Consider the following 20,407-nt stretch of genomic DNA (forward strand, 5'->3'; position numbering starts at 1 on the left):
GCAGTTCCAACAAACCAAACTCAAGGAATCCTGGGTAGGCACTGATTGCTATTCATATTGACATGTAAGACCCGAAATTGGGTCTTCAACCACATTTGCCCATGATGACTTTGCACCTCTACTCTCTACTAAGGAATTTGTTGCTATAACTTTGTTGTCAGCTTGCTATCTTGTTTTAGAATGAGGACCAAAACATGCAATAATAGCTTTGCCCTTGTATAACCACACACTTTTTCCTTCATCTCTTGCTGCTCTAACTTTTGCCAATTCTTCTCTTCTATCCTCTTGTTGCCTAACCGTTAAATCTTCATCAAGGAAGAAACGAGAACCCCTCAAAAGTTGTTTTTTGTTTAAAAGATTATGCTTGTCACACACATCTGAAAAGACAACTTTTATTGGCCTAACTCTATCACCACAAATCTTGCCCACCCTCCATGCTTAGCAAATTTTACCTTGCCACCTCACCATGTTTCTAAGGAAATCACTTGCAAGATCAAGAGTGCGTTCCTTTTCCCCATACTCTTTCACACCTTTAATAATTAAGTTGACTTCTCTATCTTGTTTTTCTTTAAACTCTTTCTCTTGCATTCTAACAACCTGTGTGTTTGCTTCTTTCTCTCCATTAGCTGACCTGCAGTTCATTTGGGTCTGTGTTTTGGGTGCCTTTGGGAGACTTCCCTTTGTCTCTTCGTTCATTGTTTGATAGTTCACTTGATGATGTAATTTCCCTTCAAATTGCAAGGCTTTACAGTTTATCACCTCTTTGCCTCTATTTTCTTTTGCTAATTCTTTCATATATTATCAAGCATCTTTCATATATTACCATATAATTGAAAAAATAGAACTATACATTATCGTTCATATCATTTAAATTAAATTTATATTTTAATACACAAACTAATTCATTATGACAATTTTCCAATATATTCACAAAGATTCCAATTTTTAAAAAATTAAAATTTACCTAAATATTAGAATCAAAGTAGGCGTAAAGATAGCTTTCCACGAGAAAATCCATTCCAAGGGTCCTACTACGCCCCGGTAGTTGTTAAATAAATAAAAAAAACCAAAAACCAGTGAAAATGAAAATGTAAGAGAAATGCACAGTCAACATGATGTCAATGATTGAATTTCTGTCAAAACGTGTTACTTAATTAGGCGAAGGTACCACAAGCCACGACGATTCCTTTTTTAAATGTTGAATTACGAAGTGTCACGCAAAACACGCCAGGATAAGTAAATCTCTATCTTTCTGGAAAGCGCGCAGAAGCTTAAAGGTTTTTTTTCAGATGTGTATATTGCTAGGTGTTTCAGGTTTCATAATACTTCTTCTCAGCAACAGCTCAAATAGGTGAGAATGGTAACTTTTTTCTTGTGCTATTTTTACTGTATGTTGGCCAAAATTTATTTGTCATAGATATAGGCTTTTATTTGCGTAATTTTGTATTAATTTTGTTATTTAGGGTTTCAATAAAATTCAATAAAATTGACATTGAAGTACTAAATCTGAACGTCTTTACCAGCAGAATAAATTAAAGGGTATTGCTCTTTTTTTTTTTCAAAGCATCAATTATTGGAAATTTGAGAACTATTTGCCGTAAAATATATTATTGTATGATGCATAATTATATGGTGCACAATTATATTCCACGAGCTGAATTTTTTTTGGTTCCTTGAAATTAATTTTTTGCCTTCTAAGAAGGAATTTTTTTTTTTGGTATTGTGAATTGGGACGAGCTCGCGGTAAATCAATAGGTTTTTATTAGTGAAGTTCAAGTAATGTACTGCATTTAATTCTGGGCGCTGCGAAGCTCAACTAACGAGGGTACGCCCAAGTCTTGGGCGAACTCAAGGGAATAGATCCTTCTCAGTTGTTGCATCTAAGATGAAGGCACGATCTCCCACCCTGGCTTATTGAGGCAATTTACTGAACAGATAAACATGAAAGTTTATTACACAAGCAAAGACTTGGGAAGCCCTTATGTAGAACCAAACAAGTACACCGATATTGAGACGATGAGGCTGACACGCTGTTTCCTACAATCCTACCGAAGACAATGAATAATTGCATCCAATTCATTATGTGTGATAGAGTCAAAAGGAGACATTCTATTACCGTACAAAAGATACTTTATACTTTCACAAATTTCAAACTCCATAGCAACCTAGCCCATTGCGTGCTACTGCAGAAGCTTCATATAGTCGAGAGAATAGCTCCACCCTTTTTACTTGATAAGTTCCTCTTCATCAACTTCAGCCACAAAGAACTTTGTGCGATTATAATCCCTTTAGCTGCTTCATGTGTTGAGGTTTATGCTACAAAACATATTGGGAGCTGTTGTAGTGATGGCCAGAGGGTCCCCATGAAGAGTCATTCAACCATACAGCCAATTGAATAAAATTAAATACAAAACCCAACTTAGTGGAACAACTAAACAACAACACGTTCTTTATCCATTCACAGTCACAACAGAAATACAATTTTCTGCTGGGCTTCCAACATGCTATGTTATAGCTGTTTCATTGCAAATGAACATTGATACAACTTTGAAGGATATACAATATAGTGCCGTGCCAAGCTATCTTCTACTTTCTTCATTAACTTCTAATAATCTTCCAAAGTGTTTATTTTTTAACTTCTAACCATAGGAGTGCTCTTAGTCGGCCACACGGTGGTGCAAAGCTCAATGCCTTTTGAAACTTTTAGTTGGCCAAATAATGAATCCTTTAGAATGAATGTGTTAATGAAGAATCTTGATGTAGTTCACACTGTTGTTCAGGTAATTTCATGAATTTATTAAACAAATGAAATGTATATATAGCAATTACAAATGCGATGTTTCCTAAAGAAACAATTGTTCACTGAGGATGAAATTAGAAAGAATCTAATTACACTAAAATTACAATATTTACCATTAAATAAATAGATATGCTAAAATATTCTAATACCCTCCCTTAAAGGTCAATCTGTCAACTACACCAAGTTGCCCCCTAAATTTTACAAACTTGTTCGAGCTTAGAGACTTGGTGAGGATGTCTGCAGTTTGATCCTTAGTTGGAACATATTGTAACTGAACCGATCCGTCTTCAATAAGCTGTCTGATGAAATGACAATGAAGCTCAACATGCTTGGTTCTTTCATGGAAGACTGGATTTTTGGCAAGTTGAGCACCCCTTGATTGTCACAATATAGGGGTGAAGGCCCTGCTTGAGACATTTGCATGTCAGAAAGCATCCTTCAAAGCCAAACTGCCTCATAAGCTGCTTTAACAGTTCCCTGATATTCTACTTCGGTCGAGGAAAGAGCTACTGCTTGCTGCTTTTTGTTGGTCCATGTGACTGCACCTGTTCCCAAACTAAGGACATACCTAGATCTAGGCTTCCTGTCATCAGCAGAACCTGCCCAATCTAAGTTTGTGAAACCAATGAGTCTAGGATCTTTGCTTCTGCCATATAGAATGCCAAAGTTAGAAGTGCCCTTCACATATCTCAACACATGCTTTGCTGCAAACCAGTGATCAGCTTTAGGAGCTGTTAGGAAGCGAGAGGTGTAGCTCACTCGTAGTATCCCTTGCTGTTGTATGACTGAAAAGGTTAAATGTGACACAAGGAATATTGTCGGATAGTTGTCCTTTAACCCTCAACTCTGCTGTTATTAATTCTGATTGCTTTTCTTGTGTGATTTTTTTGATGCCAATGAAGTCTTTATTTTGTTTGTTTGAATATTTGAGCATGCGAATGCAAAATGTATTGAACTGAAAATAGATTGGTTAAAGAAGACAATACAATTTATCATCTACAGCTAGTTGACATTTCATCAAACAAATGACATGCATCCCCAAGCTGGAAATAAGAACTTATTACATCAGATAAAGGACTCAAAACTGTTTCCTTTATTGAATGCAATTCCCAAATACAACTACCAAGCTTCTAGGCTTGCAAATATGTGCACTCCCTCCTATACATAGAAATATATATATAACCTCCTATAGCAGCATTACTCAGAACTAGTTTGGTATTGTAATCAATTACAAATCATGGTATGAACCTGGTTATAAGTTCGCCCAATGCTGAAGATGAAAAAGCAAGCAACTGTAATGTCCCCTACTAGGATTTGGTCTATTTTAACCATAATTAATCTATTTCAAAGTAATTATGGCTTAAACTAACTTGATTAAGAGTCAAGACTATCTTAACATGGAAACAAATCTGGGATATTCTTTCTTTAGTCTATCAAGTACTTGCTAATTTACCATACTAGATAATTTAATCTTATTTGGATTCATTTATAAATCATTTACATATTTATTAATTACTAGTTTAATGAATTATTATATATATTACTGCAGAGCAGTTACTAAAAGATAATACATTAATTATATTTATTGTATTAATATCTATTATTATATCAGTATCCATATTTATAACCCTTATATTACTCCTTATTGTGATTTGAGTATATATATAATTCATATATTTGCTAATAATCTATTATTATTACTACCACTGCTAAAAATATTATTAGTTATGGAATTATTTAGTGGCTGGTAAGATCTGGTCTGCCACTGTCATGAAATTGTGTATTACTATAATACATATTTCAGAATATGTTAGTATTATTCTGCATAAAGACATTATTGAGATTCATATACTAAGCATAAATATTAAGCACACATGCATACCACCAGGAACAGGGATGTTCTGCCTGTAGCTAATAACAGTTCGGACCTGATTCTCAAATTGATGGTAATATACTTCCTATATAATGGGGATTATCTTTGATCAAACAATATTGGCTCTGTAAGTCTTATATCCTCAAAGTTTAAGACCATATGTACACAATAATGGTCTCAATCAGTAACAATGAAGAGAAAGATTGTCGTTTCTGAATAAACTTTAAAATATGCAAAAATGCTCGATATAGCCTATCCAATATGGATACAACGAAGGAATAAAATACCAATCTCCTCCCTAAAATGAGTATGTGATCCTCATTAAATATATCTTTGAATGGTTGCATGGTTGCACCACTTCGTTTAGTGATGGATACAACCTTCCCTTGATTGCACCTCTCCCTTTAGACAAATCGTACCTCTTAGATTAATTTGCTGTCTAGCTACTAGTTAGATGACTGATCGAACTTGAGGATTAGTCACTACTTAATCAACCCATTGATTAGTTAGTGCGGTTGGATTGGTTAAAGAAGAGCATGTTCCTTAACCATCTAATTTCTTCCTTTCCACATGAGGATAATATTTCTTATCTTTAGATACGATAAGTCTTCTCCCTGCGATAATTGTTGATGACCAAATTGATGGTCTTCTGTTTTAAAGGATCGGGGTCACACAGTGATGTTTTAATCGGTGTTGTCTGTGTAATGTCCCCCTTATACATGCTTTAGCGGGCCTGCCAATCCATTGTGTCTTATGCTTGATATTATCGATAACCTTGTTCATGAGGTCCGTCTGAAAGATACTTATAACGTTGGCCATGTCATTGACTATCGACCTCCCCCCTTTCTTGAAAGATCCTTGACACAACACTTATATTGAAGCAAAATTGATTCTTTGCTTATCGGTAGGATAATAATTATTCTTAATTAATTAATAAAAAATATTAGTTGAATAATTACTTTTAATAAAGTTTATATATATATATTTTGATTAATTTATTTAATTATTTTAAATATATTATTGGTAATGAATATATATATATATATATTAATATTAATATTAATAAGTAAATAAATTTAAAATAATCATTTGTTATTAATTATTATATTAATTACTAATAATAATTGATATGTATATATGACAATCAGGGAGGGGACATGACAACAACAACCAATTAAAAGAGACCTCCTTAAGCCCCAGCTGTAGCCTTCTCCTAGCTGCCCCTGTTCTGATGTCAACAAAAACTCATCACAGATTTTCTCAAATAAAAAATGTTATCTTAGCATAACAATATTCACCCTAGCTACTTCTAGAGGGTGAATCAGAAAACAGAAAATAAAGGCATATAGTCACACGCATGACTTCCACCATGGCTACTCCCAGAGGATGCACCCACCATAGCTACTCCTAGAGGGTGGAACAAGGGATTTCACCTCAAAGTTCTCTCGCAGAGAAGAACTCATTAACAAGGGATTTCACCTCAAACTTCTCTCGCATAGAAGAACTCATTAACAAGGGATTTCACCTCGAACTTCTCTCGCAGAGAAGAACTCATTAACAAAATCTTCAAGACAATGAGGCTCCTGAAATGTCAGACTCCCTCTGAAGCTGGAATGTCAGGCTCCCTCTGAAGCTGAAAAGTTAAATTCTCATTTTAAAATAAGAAACCTTCTAAATTTACATTAGATCTTGGCTCCTCCTAACGTGTGCCTATGTTGATTTTTGCAGAAGAAGCTAGATGAGAAGACCTGAATTTGCAATCTCGAGCAATGTGACTATGTTTGCCACACCTATAACATGGAATGTGGGATAAGTCCTTTTTTGGTTCTGAAACAGGATCTGATTCTCTGTCTCTATCCCTCTTTCTTCTTTTGCCTTTTTCCATAGAAGAATGAGTAACAAAGACTTGATTTTCCATATCATGATGATTACGCCCAATACCTCTCACCTCCAATTTGCATTCCTCTTGAATGCAATCAGCTCTCAACCGATCCAACTTGGGTAGATCATTTCTTCAACTAATACCTTGAATGAAAGATTCCCAAGAGTTGGGAAGTCCATTCATGGCTAACATCAGCAAGTCTTTATCAGCAAAAGATTCTCCAATTGCACTGAGTTGATCCTTTAACTCTGTAATTTTCATGAAGTATGAAACAACTGATTCTTCTTTATCCATTTTAACATGCACAGCAGTTGACATCTCACGGCTAGAGCTCTGCTGGTGTTGTTGAATTCGTATAGGTCCTTCAGAGTCTGAAACATTTCTTTGGATGAACCCAACTTAGAAATAATAGGAACCAGATGATCCATAACATAATCAATCAAAATTTTCTTTACCATGGTTCTGTTCTTTCTCCATTGAACTTTCTCGGCATCAGCAGAAGGTTCTGCTACATCTGAATTGACATAGTCAAGAAGATCATTCTTTTCAAGAGTAATCAGAATTCTAAATTTCCAGGAAGAGAAATTTGAAGAACCATCTAGTCTGTCTTCTACTTTCAACCCATTCACCATAATGAATGACATAGACAAACAAAAGAAAGAAATAAAGAACTTAAAGATTCTGGTTCTCGATCAATCTTCTAAACCTAGCTCTGATACCATGTTAAATTTAGAATCAGAATAAATAGATAGCAGAAAACTAAACTTATGAACAACACAAACACAAGAACTTATCCTAGGAAAACCCTCCACCTGAGGGTGAAAAACCCAGCCCACTCAAAAATGACCTTTATTTTATCTCTGAAAATGAATACACTGTTGAAAGTTTCAGATTACTATCAATCACAATAAGATAAGCTTGATTCTCTACAAACAATCATGACAATAAAGTCAAATGATACATCTCATATACATTCTATAAAGCTTCATAAGTCTGAAAACTCTGAACACAAAAATCATATGATATTACCGATCTGACAGACTTCATACACACTATTCTCAACTTGCTATGAGCCAGCAATATATCTATCTATCTGCCAAAGAAGAAGAAGCAGTCCCACGAAAGTAGAAGAGTGATATATATAAATAATTGCAAGGCAAGTGAAGAGGCTCCACGAAGGAAGGGGAAAAGTTACCGACAGCCAAAGCATCTTCATTGACAGCCACAGCATCTTCACCGATAGCCACATAATCATGAAGAGTCACCGACAGCCACCAAAGCAATCATGAAAAGAAAACGGAAGCTAATGAACTGATGCAAGATGAGATAAATAAGGGACATTGCATTGTGGATCTCTATCACAGCTTTACCTCCAACAATAGTAATCTTCTGCCCAATGCTTTCTTGTTGACAATTTTATACAACACTTCTTCTTTTAATTTACCAATACCATGATTCATGAATCTCATGCTACGTAAATACTCCACCTTCTAGTCTTCATTTTTTATCAAACTCATTTTGAAAAACTGTATCAACCTGTTTTGGTACTTGATGTAGTCATAGCTGGGGTCTAATGAAGGATTATCCAAACTTAGTGGAACGAATAAACACATTGAATTTACACACAACCAAACTTAGTGGAACAAATAAAGAAGAACAATTTTATTATTCATTCATAGTCACAATAGAATTACAATCTGCTGCAATGGGCTTCCGACATGTTGGGTCTCGGTTGTTTGATTACAAATGAACAGTTACAAAACTTCAAAAAGATATTTCAATACAATACCGTGGCGAGCTATCTTCAACTTTATTCATTGACTCCTAATGATCTTCTAGAATGTTTATATATCAACTCCTAACCATGAGAGTAATCTTAGTCCCGCAAGGAGGCACAAAGCTTAATGTCTTATGAAATGTGTAATTGATCAAATGTGCAATGAATCTCTTGGAATGAATGTAGTGATGAAGGATTTTGATGCGGTTCACATTGTAAGCTCTCTTGGGACTAATGTACTTGGCAATGTGTTCCTTTGTTGCTGCAAGCCAAGAAAGAGAATTGAGTGTTAATTGGTATCGCTTGCTTATAGGTTAGACACCTAATTATATATTTGTGGTGACCCAAATCCTTTGTGGACCGAATGCTGCATTCTAGGATTAGTGTTGAATGATCTGAGATGTTCGTGGCAAAATGCGGTATGGACTGGAATACCAAATGAAAAACTTGCAAACAAATAAACGCAGTAAATTTTTTTGGGTGATGCAAGATTGCTCTTGCACCTTGGGATGCTCTTGCATTAGGAGCCATAGTCACATGGATGAAAATCTAACTACCATTTCTATCATTAGAGCAATGACAAATAAAAGTAAAAACATGATGCACTAAATGAAACATCACAACATAAGCTGTGATACGCTGTACACAATCTATGATAGCCACAAAATGACCAATCAACCACAAGAGATTGCAAGAGGTTATAGGTATAATCATATATAAATGTCATTAGAGATGAATATTCAAGATGAATAAAGGACAAAGAAAATGGCCTATGAGCATTTAATTTCACTCAGCTATAAGCCTGTATGAATGTCATTAGAGATAAATACTCTAGATGAGTAAAAGCCAAAGAAAATGGTCCATGTTTATTAAACTAAGTTGGTGGTTTGGGTTCGGGTTTGGGGGTCCGGTTCGGCCAAATTTTTTTTGGGGTGTTGGGTTTGTTAGTACGAAAAAATGTAAAAAATCACATATATATACACACACACAAAGTCTCCCAATAGATTTGAAATATATATATAGTATAAGTAAATAAATAAAAAAAATTTAAATATAGAAATATATATATGTCTATGCTTGTTAAATTAAAATTATAATAAATACAACAATATTAAATTTTAATGATAATATTTTTAAAGTATCTTAGAAAACCAATAAGAGGTGCCACCATTTCTTCCAAAGACTTGAGCCTTGCGAGTACTTCAACACGACTGTCTGTGATTTCTATGAATTACAGAAGGAAATGATTAATAAAAAAGAAAATGTCAGAGATCCCCATGTTCTTCTCATTAAAACAATAATTTGCCACCTAGGGACTAGAGTGTCAAAGGGAGAAATTTAGTTGGACATAGAAAGGAATCCCTGTCAACATAGGACACATAGATTAGGGGATTCCTTTATTATTGTTTGGTGAACCTTTGGAGAGCAAATGGGCTGGCTATATTGTGGAGTGGGCTAATATGGGATCGTGTTCTTAATGTTTTATGCATGGATGACTCTTGAATGTAACACATGTTCAGTATGTCACAACCTTGCCACATGTCCGAGGGTTTTATGGGCCACCTTATTGCAGTTAAAGGATTTGAATCTGCATCAGTTTCTTCTTACTGTTCACATTTGCCATTTGGGCATCCCAAAATATGAAATGAAAGATGATATTATTGATATGACAAAGTCTGTCAATTTGCTAGTACTAAGACCTTTTATATATTGATCACCATCCTCAAATTTATACAATGGAAATACTAGACCATGCCATCCATTGTTGATATTGATCCGTGACAATTGTAACTATAGTAGTCCATATGTGGCTCAAACAAATGCTTTAAATTGAAAAGTTAATGACTCGTATGCTTCTCATAATGTGATTGAGCTCTTTTTGACTAGCATTTCCTTTTTTTCACTAAAAGATTAACAACATTACAAAAATGAATTCCAAAAATTACATATTGAGATTTGCTTGGTGGCCTGGGTTTGGAACTTTTCTTCAACTTTGCAGATTTTCAGACAGGGATCACCATGAATATCTGAAGAGGAGGAACTGTAAGATGGCTTGCAAAACTGAAAAAACACTGCCCTGTGCTACTGTTGTAGAATAATGAGAAAAATAGGAACACAATTGAGCTCATGCCAACTGTCCATTTCATCAAATAAATATTTAGAAATCTGAATAAAATGTCCATCACCCTTAAAATTTTGTCTAATTAATGATGTAAAATTTTGATCAAAGGGGTGCCTTAGTGAAGTTCTAATGGTGCTACCCAATCTCAAATATAATCCCAGCTGTTGGCTAAAATGTTTTGCAACTTTGTCTTTCTGCACTCTCTTTGTTCAAGCAAATCCTTCTTGTTGGAGTATGAGCAAAGTCCACACCATACTTATGTTGAAGAGTATCATTACTGGCTCCAAAAATCCCTTCATTGCCTGGTTGACCAGGATCAGTGTTTGTGGTTCCATTGAAACTCAATTCAATCCCCATCATTTTAGGGGCCATCTAATTAGTGGAGTACAGACCTTGCCACGGCTAACCTCTTTGTCAGGGATTTTATTTTAATTCTTTTTACCATATAGATTTCTTAACTGAGATAGGTACACATGTCAAATTACTTATTGATGTGTGCTGTGCATGATTATTTTATATTTACTACCATTAGTTATTTATTCAGCAGTTTTAGAATGCATTCTTTGGAAACATTTTGTCATGTCTATATGACTTTACCGTCAGCTATATTGATTCATGTGTTATCACGTGCAATCCTATTTCTTATGGTTTCCAATTTGTTCTGAAACATGCTTTTGATAATAATCATATGTAACATTTTTTTTTAGGAAAATCAAATCAGTAACATTGATTTTGATATTTAAAAGGATTGATAGCATACTGTTTTCAACTTTTATACAGAGTTCATCTCGTGGGAAATCTTTTTATTGATTGATTTCTCAACCACACACTGTTTTTCTTCTCCATGAAGTATATTTGCAATATTCTATGTCGAAGTTGTGACTCTTTGGCTTAACAAATTTCTGTTGCGTTGAATGTGATTGTTCTTTATGGTTTCTTACGACAGATTTGCATGTCAAAATTCATCAAGTTGATGTTGCACTGGAGTTTTATTCAGAATGGGTAATAAGGATTCGAGGGATTTAAATTCTAGGCGTGAAATTCCAGGATCATCGGAGTCCAGAATTAACACTCTGAATATAGGTCCTCATCATAAGCGCCCACAAAATTTCCTGCATATAACAGATCAGTACAGAACCCTTGATCAGGTACTGTGATTCAATTATAATGTCATGGTGTGGCCATTAGATGATGTGTTTTTGTTATAATATCAGAAATAAGGTTATGAGCAATATATTAATGAGTAGATGGAAATAACTAGAGTCATATGAGAATTTCCAGATTAAAAAGCTAGTTCTTTGGAATGTGAAGTAAAAAGTCACTTTGTATGCAGAAACAGTAACTAAAACTACTGAAACTATAACTTACAGAATCCTTTTTAGTAGATGACAAAGCAGTGTTAATATGTCCAGCACATAGAGATGAACAGCTACCTTTTGCCAAAAGATGTGGCTCTATAATATATTGGCTCAGCAGCCCAAGAAGCATCTGGTTAGCTGCGATTTTCTTTCAGCATTTATTAACTTCAATCTACCAAAAAATGTGACAGAGCTTTATCAATTCCAAGAACTGGCTGGTTGTTGTCAGAAAATGTTTGCCCAAAGGGATACAGCAGTCTGAAAAGCAAATTTAACAATGGAGGCTCCCATTTGCAGCCTAAGACTAGCCACTGCTTCCAGAAATGCATCGCAGCTTTCTTAAGGATGTGGACCCCACACAGCCTTCCTCCTGATTCATACGATGGTTCTCTTTTATTTGGCTGAAGTTCAGAAACCAATTATTTACTTTACAAGCCATAGCAGGCCATACCATCGTATGGTAATATTCTTTATACCATTTCATCATCCAGCCAATCCCCCTTTCTATATGCATGTTTCAAGTCTAAGATTTGCTTGAGCAATATTCATATGTTAGTGGCTGCCTCCAAGTCCCTGGATAATGAAATGGTTAAAGAATATTACCATATGATGGTATGGCCTGCTATGGCTTGCAAAATAAATAAGTGGTTTCTGAACTTCAGCCAAATAAATATTGTCTTCATGAATACAATAAAATACTCTAAAATTGCACAAGATTGTGATTATGAAATACACTCAGAGACAAATAGAAAATAACCAAACTAGAATCAACTGTACCTGGAACCTCTTCAATCTTCAATATGCTTCTGAAACAATCTTTTTGCACAACAAATGAAAAATAACCAAACAAGAATCAACTGTACCCAGAAGTTCTTCAATCTTAATATGCTTCTGAAACAATCTTTCTGTACAAATTTAATCCTTGGATGGAATTGCCTCTGTTGGATGGGAGGGTTTTTGCCCCTAAATCCAATCTGGAAACCAAGAGGGTTTTTATTCCCAAATCCAATCTGGAAACTAAGAGGGTTTTCTTCCTCTGGCCAAAAGATGAACATTCTGTGCTCAATCTTCAAGAAAGAGGTTTTTGGCAACAAACAATGAAAGATTTTCCTCAAGCGTAGCTCCTTTTATAAGCATTTATTTGTTATTTTTTAGTCCTCCCTCATTCTTTTTTTATTTAATTTAATATGTCAATTAGTGACCTTGTCCTAGCAACACTTTTTGACATCATCATAAGGTTTCTTTTAAGTACACTATATCACTTATAGGCATTTTATAATTCGACGATAATACATAAGTTGCCCTTCAATAAAATTAAATGTTTTTTTTTGTATTACATATAGTAAAGACGAGTTACAAAAGAGTTTCATGGATCCAAAAGATCATAGACCATCCATACAAAACTGCTGCAGCTATACCAAAATGCACATGAGTGTCTTGGGAACCTTGGAATGATGAGCCCTAGATTTGATCATCCATTCCTTGTTCACTATAGTTTTGCACGCATCCATCCTCTTCTCTTATTTTTCTTCATATTTATCTTTTGGCCTATCTTTCATTTCTGCACCACATGGAATTCCGAATACCTCAGCAATCGCATCAATTATGACACCCTTAGGAGTCTTGATCATTGGGGAGCGGGGATCATAACATTTTGCACATTCTAGGATTAGTTCGCTGCACTGAATGGACTGTGGAAATCTGGTGGCCTGATAAATACCACTCTTCATGATGTTTGCATAAGTAGGAGAAGGAATCTGGTTTCCAATTCCGAACATCTGTTGCCGCATCCGGTCCATGTTTAGGAAATGCATGTTTGTGTCTGTAATCTCCTTCCATCTGGATGACATCTTGGATTCTGGATAGAATCCACTCTCAATTATCTTTTGTTGTTCCTTCCGAATGCTAATTCCGGACTTCGATATTGCACCTGTACAAAGCTGGAAGTTAGAAACTTTGGAAAATCATCTTGATAACTATTTTCAGAATCGAATAAGTTCTTATTTCTTAATGATTTAGACAATTTTAGGGATGAAAATCAGGAATCTTATCCATATTTAATACGAATTCTGAAAATAGAACAAAAATATGACAAGATAAGGGTATGAAACCGTCTTGAAATTCATTAAAATCATCAATTTTCAGACTTAACAAAGTCTGAAGACACCTCCTTAGACTACGAAATTTTATCAAAATTAGAGTGCAAAGGAGTATACTGGATTGGGAAATGATTTAGGAAAAGTGTGAGAAGTAGGACTTTCACTCAAAAATTGTGTGAAGATACCTTTCCTAGGTCAACAATGGCTGCCAGCAAGCTTGAAGACAACCCGCAACACTACAAATCAGTCCCTTGAAACATGGTGCAACCATCTAAAATGCACAAATTTGATGAAAATAATCTCCCCATGGTGAAAAAAATCAATTCCGGGTATGTATGTATGGCTGGTAAAAGAAAGTTTACTGAAGACAAGTCTGAAAATGTGTGTTTCAAACTTACCAGCACCTTGCAAAGTGATAAGAAACCCTCGAAATGATTACAAAATGACATATAAATGCCCTCCAAGCAAAATCGCTAAAGTTGGGAGAGGGCTGGAAAAGAAAATTTTCTGAGGACAGCTCCTAGCAATGGTGTCTCAGATCTGTAACAGCGATAACAAGCTCTGAAAATGCACTCAAATGCCCCCAAAATCACCTCCAATTGAAATCCCCCAAGGTGGAAGTTGCTGGGAAATGAAAACCAAGTCTGAAAATTGAACTTACAGCCAACAATGGAGGTAAAATAAGTCCTAGCAATGGAGGAAAAACTCAGATCTGAAGGTTATGACAGCAAGGTGTTAAGTTTATTCAAATTCTGTGATCAAGAGGGTAGAAGAGATGAAGATCTAATCTGAAATTAAATTTATACTGCTGTAGTGTGAATGGAAGGATGCACAACACTTATCGATTGCTGTATTGTTTTCCTCCTCATCGTATGAATGTTATATATATGTGAATGAGAGGGTACGTAGGGAAGAGATATGTCTTCCCACGTGGGAAGACACATCTCTTCCCTACGTACCACTCATGATAACACAACACTTTAACAAACACTAAGATCATCACTTGCTTGACTGATCGTAAGGAATGCGATTTACCATGAATCGCTTAGTCACAACCTTTGTTAACATGAAATGGTGTGATTTGTGGCAAATACCATAATTCGAATTTGATTTTATTTATCATTTATTGTTAACGTATATGCTAATAGTTTATCTATTATTATATATGTTAACATGTAATCAATTTATCATGCATCGGAATTATGAAATTGTACGACCGACGCTACAAGAATTAACACTCCCTCTTAGCTAGGGAGGACATATTTCATGTTAGAGAAAACATCACAATTCATCCATTGATTGTGAAGGGAAGAGATATCACACCATAGTGATATTCAAAGATATGGTTCAACAATGAATATCAAGTCTCATGATACTCACCATAACTCATAGTTATCAAGTAAGGTATGTGCACTGGCATCAAGTCACATGATGCCTACCATACTGATAACAATTCATGGCATGTCCACGAATATTATGTCCATAATATTCACCATGAAGATCTCTATCATAATTATGGTTTATTTAATGATATCAACCAACTGATATCTACCATAATGTCTCAGAGATATATACTATCATGAAACGTTCACAGATATCAAGTTACATGATATCCATCAAGATAGATAAATTGATAATTGTAAAATCATCACCTTACAATATCAATTTGAAACAAGTGCTCATTATTGAAAAGTCGTCACCCGTCAATAATGTTCACAGGGGGCCCATGAAGTCATGGAGTCATACACATGACAAATAAAAGAGTTTACGCATTAAACATCTTAAATATGTTAGTATATCAGAATAAATGAGACTCTATCTCAAAATTAAATAACATTTTCAACCATGCCAAGTTTATCTTTAAAGTGTTCAATCTTGATCCTGGAGAGAGGCTTGGTAAGAATGTCTGCAATCTGATCATCTGTACTAATATAATTCAGTCGGATCACATTCCTTTCCACCATATCTCGAACATAGTGATAAGGAATCTCAATGTGTTTTATACCTGTCATGAAATACTGGATTCATTGAAAGCTTGATGCAACTCTGATTATCACAATAGATGATAGTAGGAATTAAGCGCTGACCAAACAGTCCTACAAGCAATTTTTGGAGCCATACTGCTTCTCTTGCTCCCATGGAGGCTGCAATGTTTTCAGCTTCTGTAGAACTCTGAGCAACTAAAGACTGTTTTCTACATATCCATGAGATCATTCCTGAATCCTAAACTGAAGCAACATCCTGATGTGCTTTTCCTGTCAACTACGCTTCCAGCCCAATCAGAATCAGTGAATCCATGTAGGTCAAGGTCTATATGTTTATATTTCAGACCAAAACCGATAGTTCCTTGGAGATATCTCAGAATATGCTTTTTAGCAACAAGATGTATTTCCCTAGGTTCACACATGAACTGACTTAGTGTATTAACAACATAATGTATATTAGGTCTTGTGTTTACCAAATACATCAGAGATCCAATAATCTGTCTGTAGAGGGTAGGATCTACAAACTCCGATTCTACAGCTGCTTCCTTTAGCTTGTGCAGATTTGTCTCCATAGGTGTGGTCATGGATCTACAATCCATCATTCCAAATCTCTTGAGTATATCAATAGTGTATTTTCCTTGATTAAGGATTATACCATCTGCCTGCTGCCAAACTTCCAATCCAAGGAAGTAGTGAAGAATTCCTAAATCCTTCATATCAAACTCAGAGGCTAATTCTTTCTTACACCGAGAAATACGATTATCCTCTCCTGAGATTAGTAGATCATCAACATAAAGAATAAGAATTAATAATTCACCATTGATTACCTTGTAGTAGAGATTTGGATCTGCTTCATTTTTGGAAAACCCTAATACCAAGAGATAGCGATCAATTTTTTCATACCATGCTCTGGGGGCTTGTTTCAGTCCATATAGGGCTTTCTTTAATATGCAGACATGTGATTCAGCCTTATGAATCACAAAACCTTCAGGTTGCTCCAAATAAACTTCTTCTTCAATCTTACCATTTAGAAAAGCAGTCTTAACATCCATTTGATGGACTTTCCATCCTTTAGATGCTGCAATAGCCAAAATTGCTCGGACAGAAGTGTATCTGGCAACAGGAGCAAATGTCTCTTCAAAGTCAATACCTTCTTTCTGTGAGAAACCTCTGGCAACAAACCTTGCTTTGTGCTTCTCAATGCTGCCATTTGCTGCATGTTTGATTTTGAAGAGCCATTTAGAAGATACCACAGATTTGCCTTTAGGCCTAGGCACAATATCCCAGACATCATTTTTTCAGAATTGACTGATACTCTTCTTACATAGCATCTTTCCAAACTTGATGCTTGAGAGCATCTCCAATACAGGAAGGTTCTGCATCAATGGTCTCACTCATCAAGGCAGCATAACTGGAAAATGGGTTAGGTCTCTTACTTTCTCTGAAGGTCCCCTTTGGAGCAGCATAATTTTCAGCTTCTTGAAGCATCTTTTTAGCTCAAAGTGGTCTCTTCCTAGTTTTGGGATAAGGTTCTTTTGAAGGTAAGTCTTGAACTTCATGCTCAGCGTTTTGAGGGGTCTCCATTTGAATCTCAGGGTTGGGATCCTCATCCATGCTTGTAGGAGGATCTTGGTGTTCTAATTCATTAGAGCTTTTGGACCTCCTGAATGCTATGTCTTCTTCAAAGATGACATCTCTGCTTAGTTCAATTTGCCTTTGTCCAGGTATGTATACTCTGTAAGCCTTAGAGGTTTTTACTGTACCCAACAAATATCCCTTTCTTTCCAGAAGGTTCTAACTTTGATATCTTTTCTTTGGGAACATGAATATAGACTGGACACCCAAAGATCCGGAGATGACTTATGTTAGGTTTGTTACCAGTAAAGGCTTCTTCAGGGGTTTTATTATCAAGAAGAGAATGAGGACATCTATTTTGAATGTACACAACTGTCCTAGATGCTTCAGCCCAAAATGAGGTTTCTATATTTTGGTCAAACAACATAGCCCTAGCAGCTTCTACTATAGTCCTATTCTTTCTTTCAGCTACCCCATTTTGTTGTGGGTTATAAGGTACAGTTAACTCCATCTTAATCCCAACATTTATACAATACTCTTTAAACATATCAGAAGTGTATTCCCCCCATTGTTTGTTCTTAAGGTTATGATTTTCTTACCTGTCATGTATTCTGCAAGAGCTTTGAATTCCTTAAATTTAGAAAGGATTTCTTCAGACTCATTGTACCTCAGAAAATATATCCAGGTCTTCCTAGAATAATCATCTACAAATATTACATAATATAAAAATCCCCCTAAGGAGGGTACAAACATGGGTCCACATAAATTAGAATGAACTAATTCTAATACATTTTTGGATTTATTGTTGCTAGAATTAAAAGACGCTTTAGTATTCTTTCCCAAGGCACACCCCTTGCAGGCTCCTTTAGAATTGTGACTTAGCTTGGGTAAGCCAATCACCATCTTCTCTATCCTAGGTAGGGCATGGAAATGAAGGTGCCCTAATCTTCTGTGCCAAAGTTCATTCGAATCTGGAGTCTCATGAATCAAGGCTTGAGGTGGAGTGGTGCAAAGTCTGTAGAGGCTCCTTTGTCTTACTCCAATGGTGTGGGCTTTCTTGATGGTGGAGTTCTTTGGCCAAGCAAGTACCTTTCCTTCCATAAAGGTTAATCTATAACCCTTATCTTCAAGTGCAGAAACTGAGACAAGGTTTCTCTTTATACCAGGTACAAATAGAACTCTAGTCAGCTGTAGGGATATGCTTGACTTTAGGTTGATATTGCAGGTTCCTATTCCCATAACTGGATAATTTGAGTCATCACCAATTGTCACTTCTTCATTTGAATTTTCCACAAGTGTATCTAGGTGCTCACGAAATCCAGTGATGTGTCGAGATGTTCCACTGTCAATCACCTATGTGTTGGAACTGGAGGCGACTTGACTAGAGAGGGTAAGTAGAAGACTAGTTTCTTGGAATCATTCACTTTCTTAACTTCTACCATTGAAGCCTATTGCTTGATTCTATCTGGACACTTCATTGCATAGTGCCCATATTGGTCACATCTGAAACATTGTACTTCAGAAATGTCTCTCTTCTTCTTTGAAGACCCCTTTCCATTTGAGCAGTTGTCCCCCTTTCTCTCAAAGTTCCTCTTCTTTCCTTTCTTGTGGGAATTAGAGTTTAGAACTTGAATGTCCTCATTACCATTGTTTTGTTTTACTCCTCTTGTGACAAGTCGAGATTCCTCTTGAATGCAATCTGTTTTCAATCTATCAAACTTAGGAAATTTAGAACGAGCACTGATTCCATGAATAAACGATTCCCATGAGGTAGGAAGTCCATTTAGGGCCATCATAGCAAGTTCTTTGTTGTCTACTAGATGTCCAATAGTGGATAGTTGATCCCTAAGCTCAGTGATCTTGAAGAAATAGGATGTAACTGTCTCTCCTTTATTCATCTTTATATGGTGTAGTTGATTCTTCAAGGTGAGAGCCCTGCTAGTGTTGTTGATTTCATAAATGTCAGCTAGGGCTTTGTACATCTGAAAAGCCGTCTCGTATTTAGAAATAACTGGCAAAATGTGATCTCTTATTGAATCCACAATTATCTTAAGAGCCTTCTCATTGTCCTTGCTCCATTGAATTTTCTCCGTATCATCGGAGGGTTCAAGAATTTCACTTTTGACATGGGAGTCAATTTTATTTTCTTTCAAAACAAGCATGATCCCGAATTTCCAAGATACAAAATTGGATGCTCCATCTAGTCAATCTTCAAACCTAACTCCGGTTGCCATTAGGATTATAGGAATGTGATCTACTAAGAGCCGGGTGAAAGTCTATATGATCATTACAGAATTTAATTTGATCTTCCTCAACTTAGCTCTGATACCATGTTAAGTTTATTCAAATTTTGTGATCAAGAGGATAGAAGAGATGAAGATATAATCTGAAATTAAATTTATACTGCTGTAGTGTGAATGGAAGGATGCACAACACTTATCGATTGCTGTATTGTTTTCCTCCTCATCGTATGAATGTTATATATATGTGAATGAGAGGGTATGTAGTGAAGACATGGGAAGACACATCTCTTCCCTACGTACCACTCACGATAACACACAACTTTAACAAACACTAAGATCATCACTTGCTTGACTGATTGTAAGGAATGCGATTTACCATGAATCACTTAATCACAACCTTCGTTAACATGAAATGGTGTGATCGGTGGCAAATACCATAATTCGAATTTGATTTTATTTATCATTTATTATTAACGTATATACTAATAGTTTATCTATTATTATATATGTTAACATGTATTCAATTTATCATGCATTGGAATTATGAAATTGTACGACTGACGCTACAAGAATTAACACAAGGAACGACAATGGCAGACCACCAACATGAAGGGAAATCACAAAAAATGGGGAAGTTTGACCTCCCAAACAAAATCGCCCTCCTCCACAAATGGTGCCACCCCTAACAAATCG

At 35.7% G+C, this 20,407-nt stretch overlaps 1 protein-coding gene across 3 annotated transcripts in view; it reads left to right on the forward strand.

Annotated features, from left to right (window-relative positions):
- Positions 1-1,009: 1,009 nt before the first annotated feature.
- The window catches only part of LOC131068218 (E3 ubiquitin-protein ligase RGLG3), an 85,900-nt gene continuing 66,502 nt past the window's right edge, over positions 1,010-20,407 (forward strand). Inside the window, exons 1-2 of one of the 3 annotated variants that reach the window (XM_058003411.1) lie at positions 1,010-1,351; positions 11,401-11,602. In XM_058003411.1, coding sequence (XP_057859394.1) covers positions 11,453-11,602 — 150 coding nt within the window. In that variant the 5' untranslated portion in view covers positions 1,010-1,351; positions 11,401-11,452. Of the gene's footprint in view, positions 1,361-11,400; positions 11,603-20,407 lie in introns of all 3 variants that reach the window. The other 2 variants (XM_058003412.2, XM_058003413.2) reach the window with 2 other exon arrangements.

Source organism: Cryptomeria japonica, chromosome 1 (assembly GCF_030272615.1).
Source record: "Cryptomeria japonica chromosome 1, Sugi_1.0, whole genome shotgun sequence".
Taxonomy (NCBI): Eukaryota; Viridiplantae; Streptophyta; class Pinopsida; order Cupressales; family Cupressaceae; genus Cryptomeria; species Cryptomeria japonica.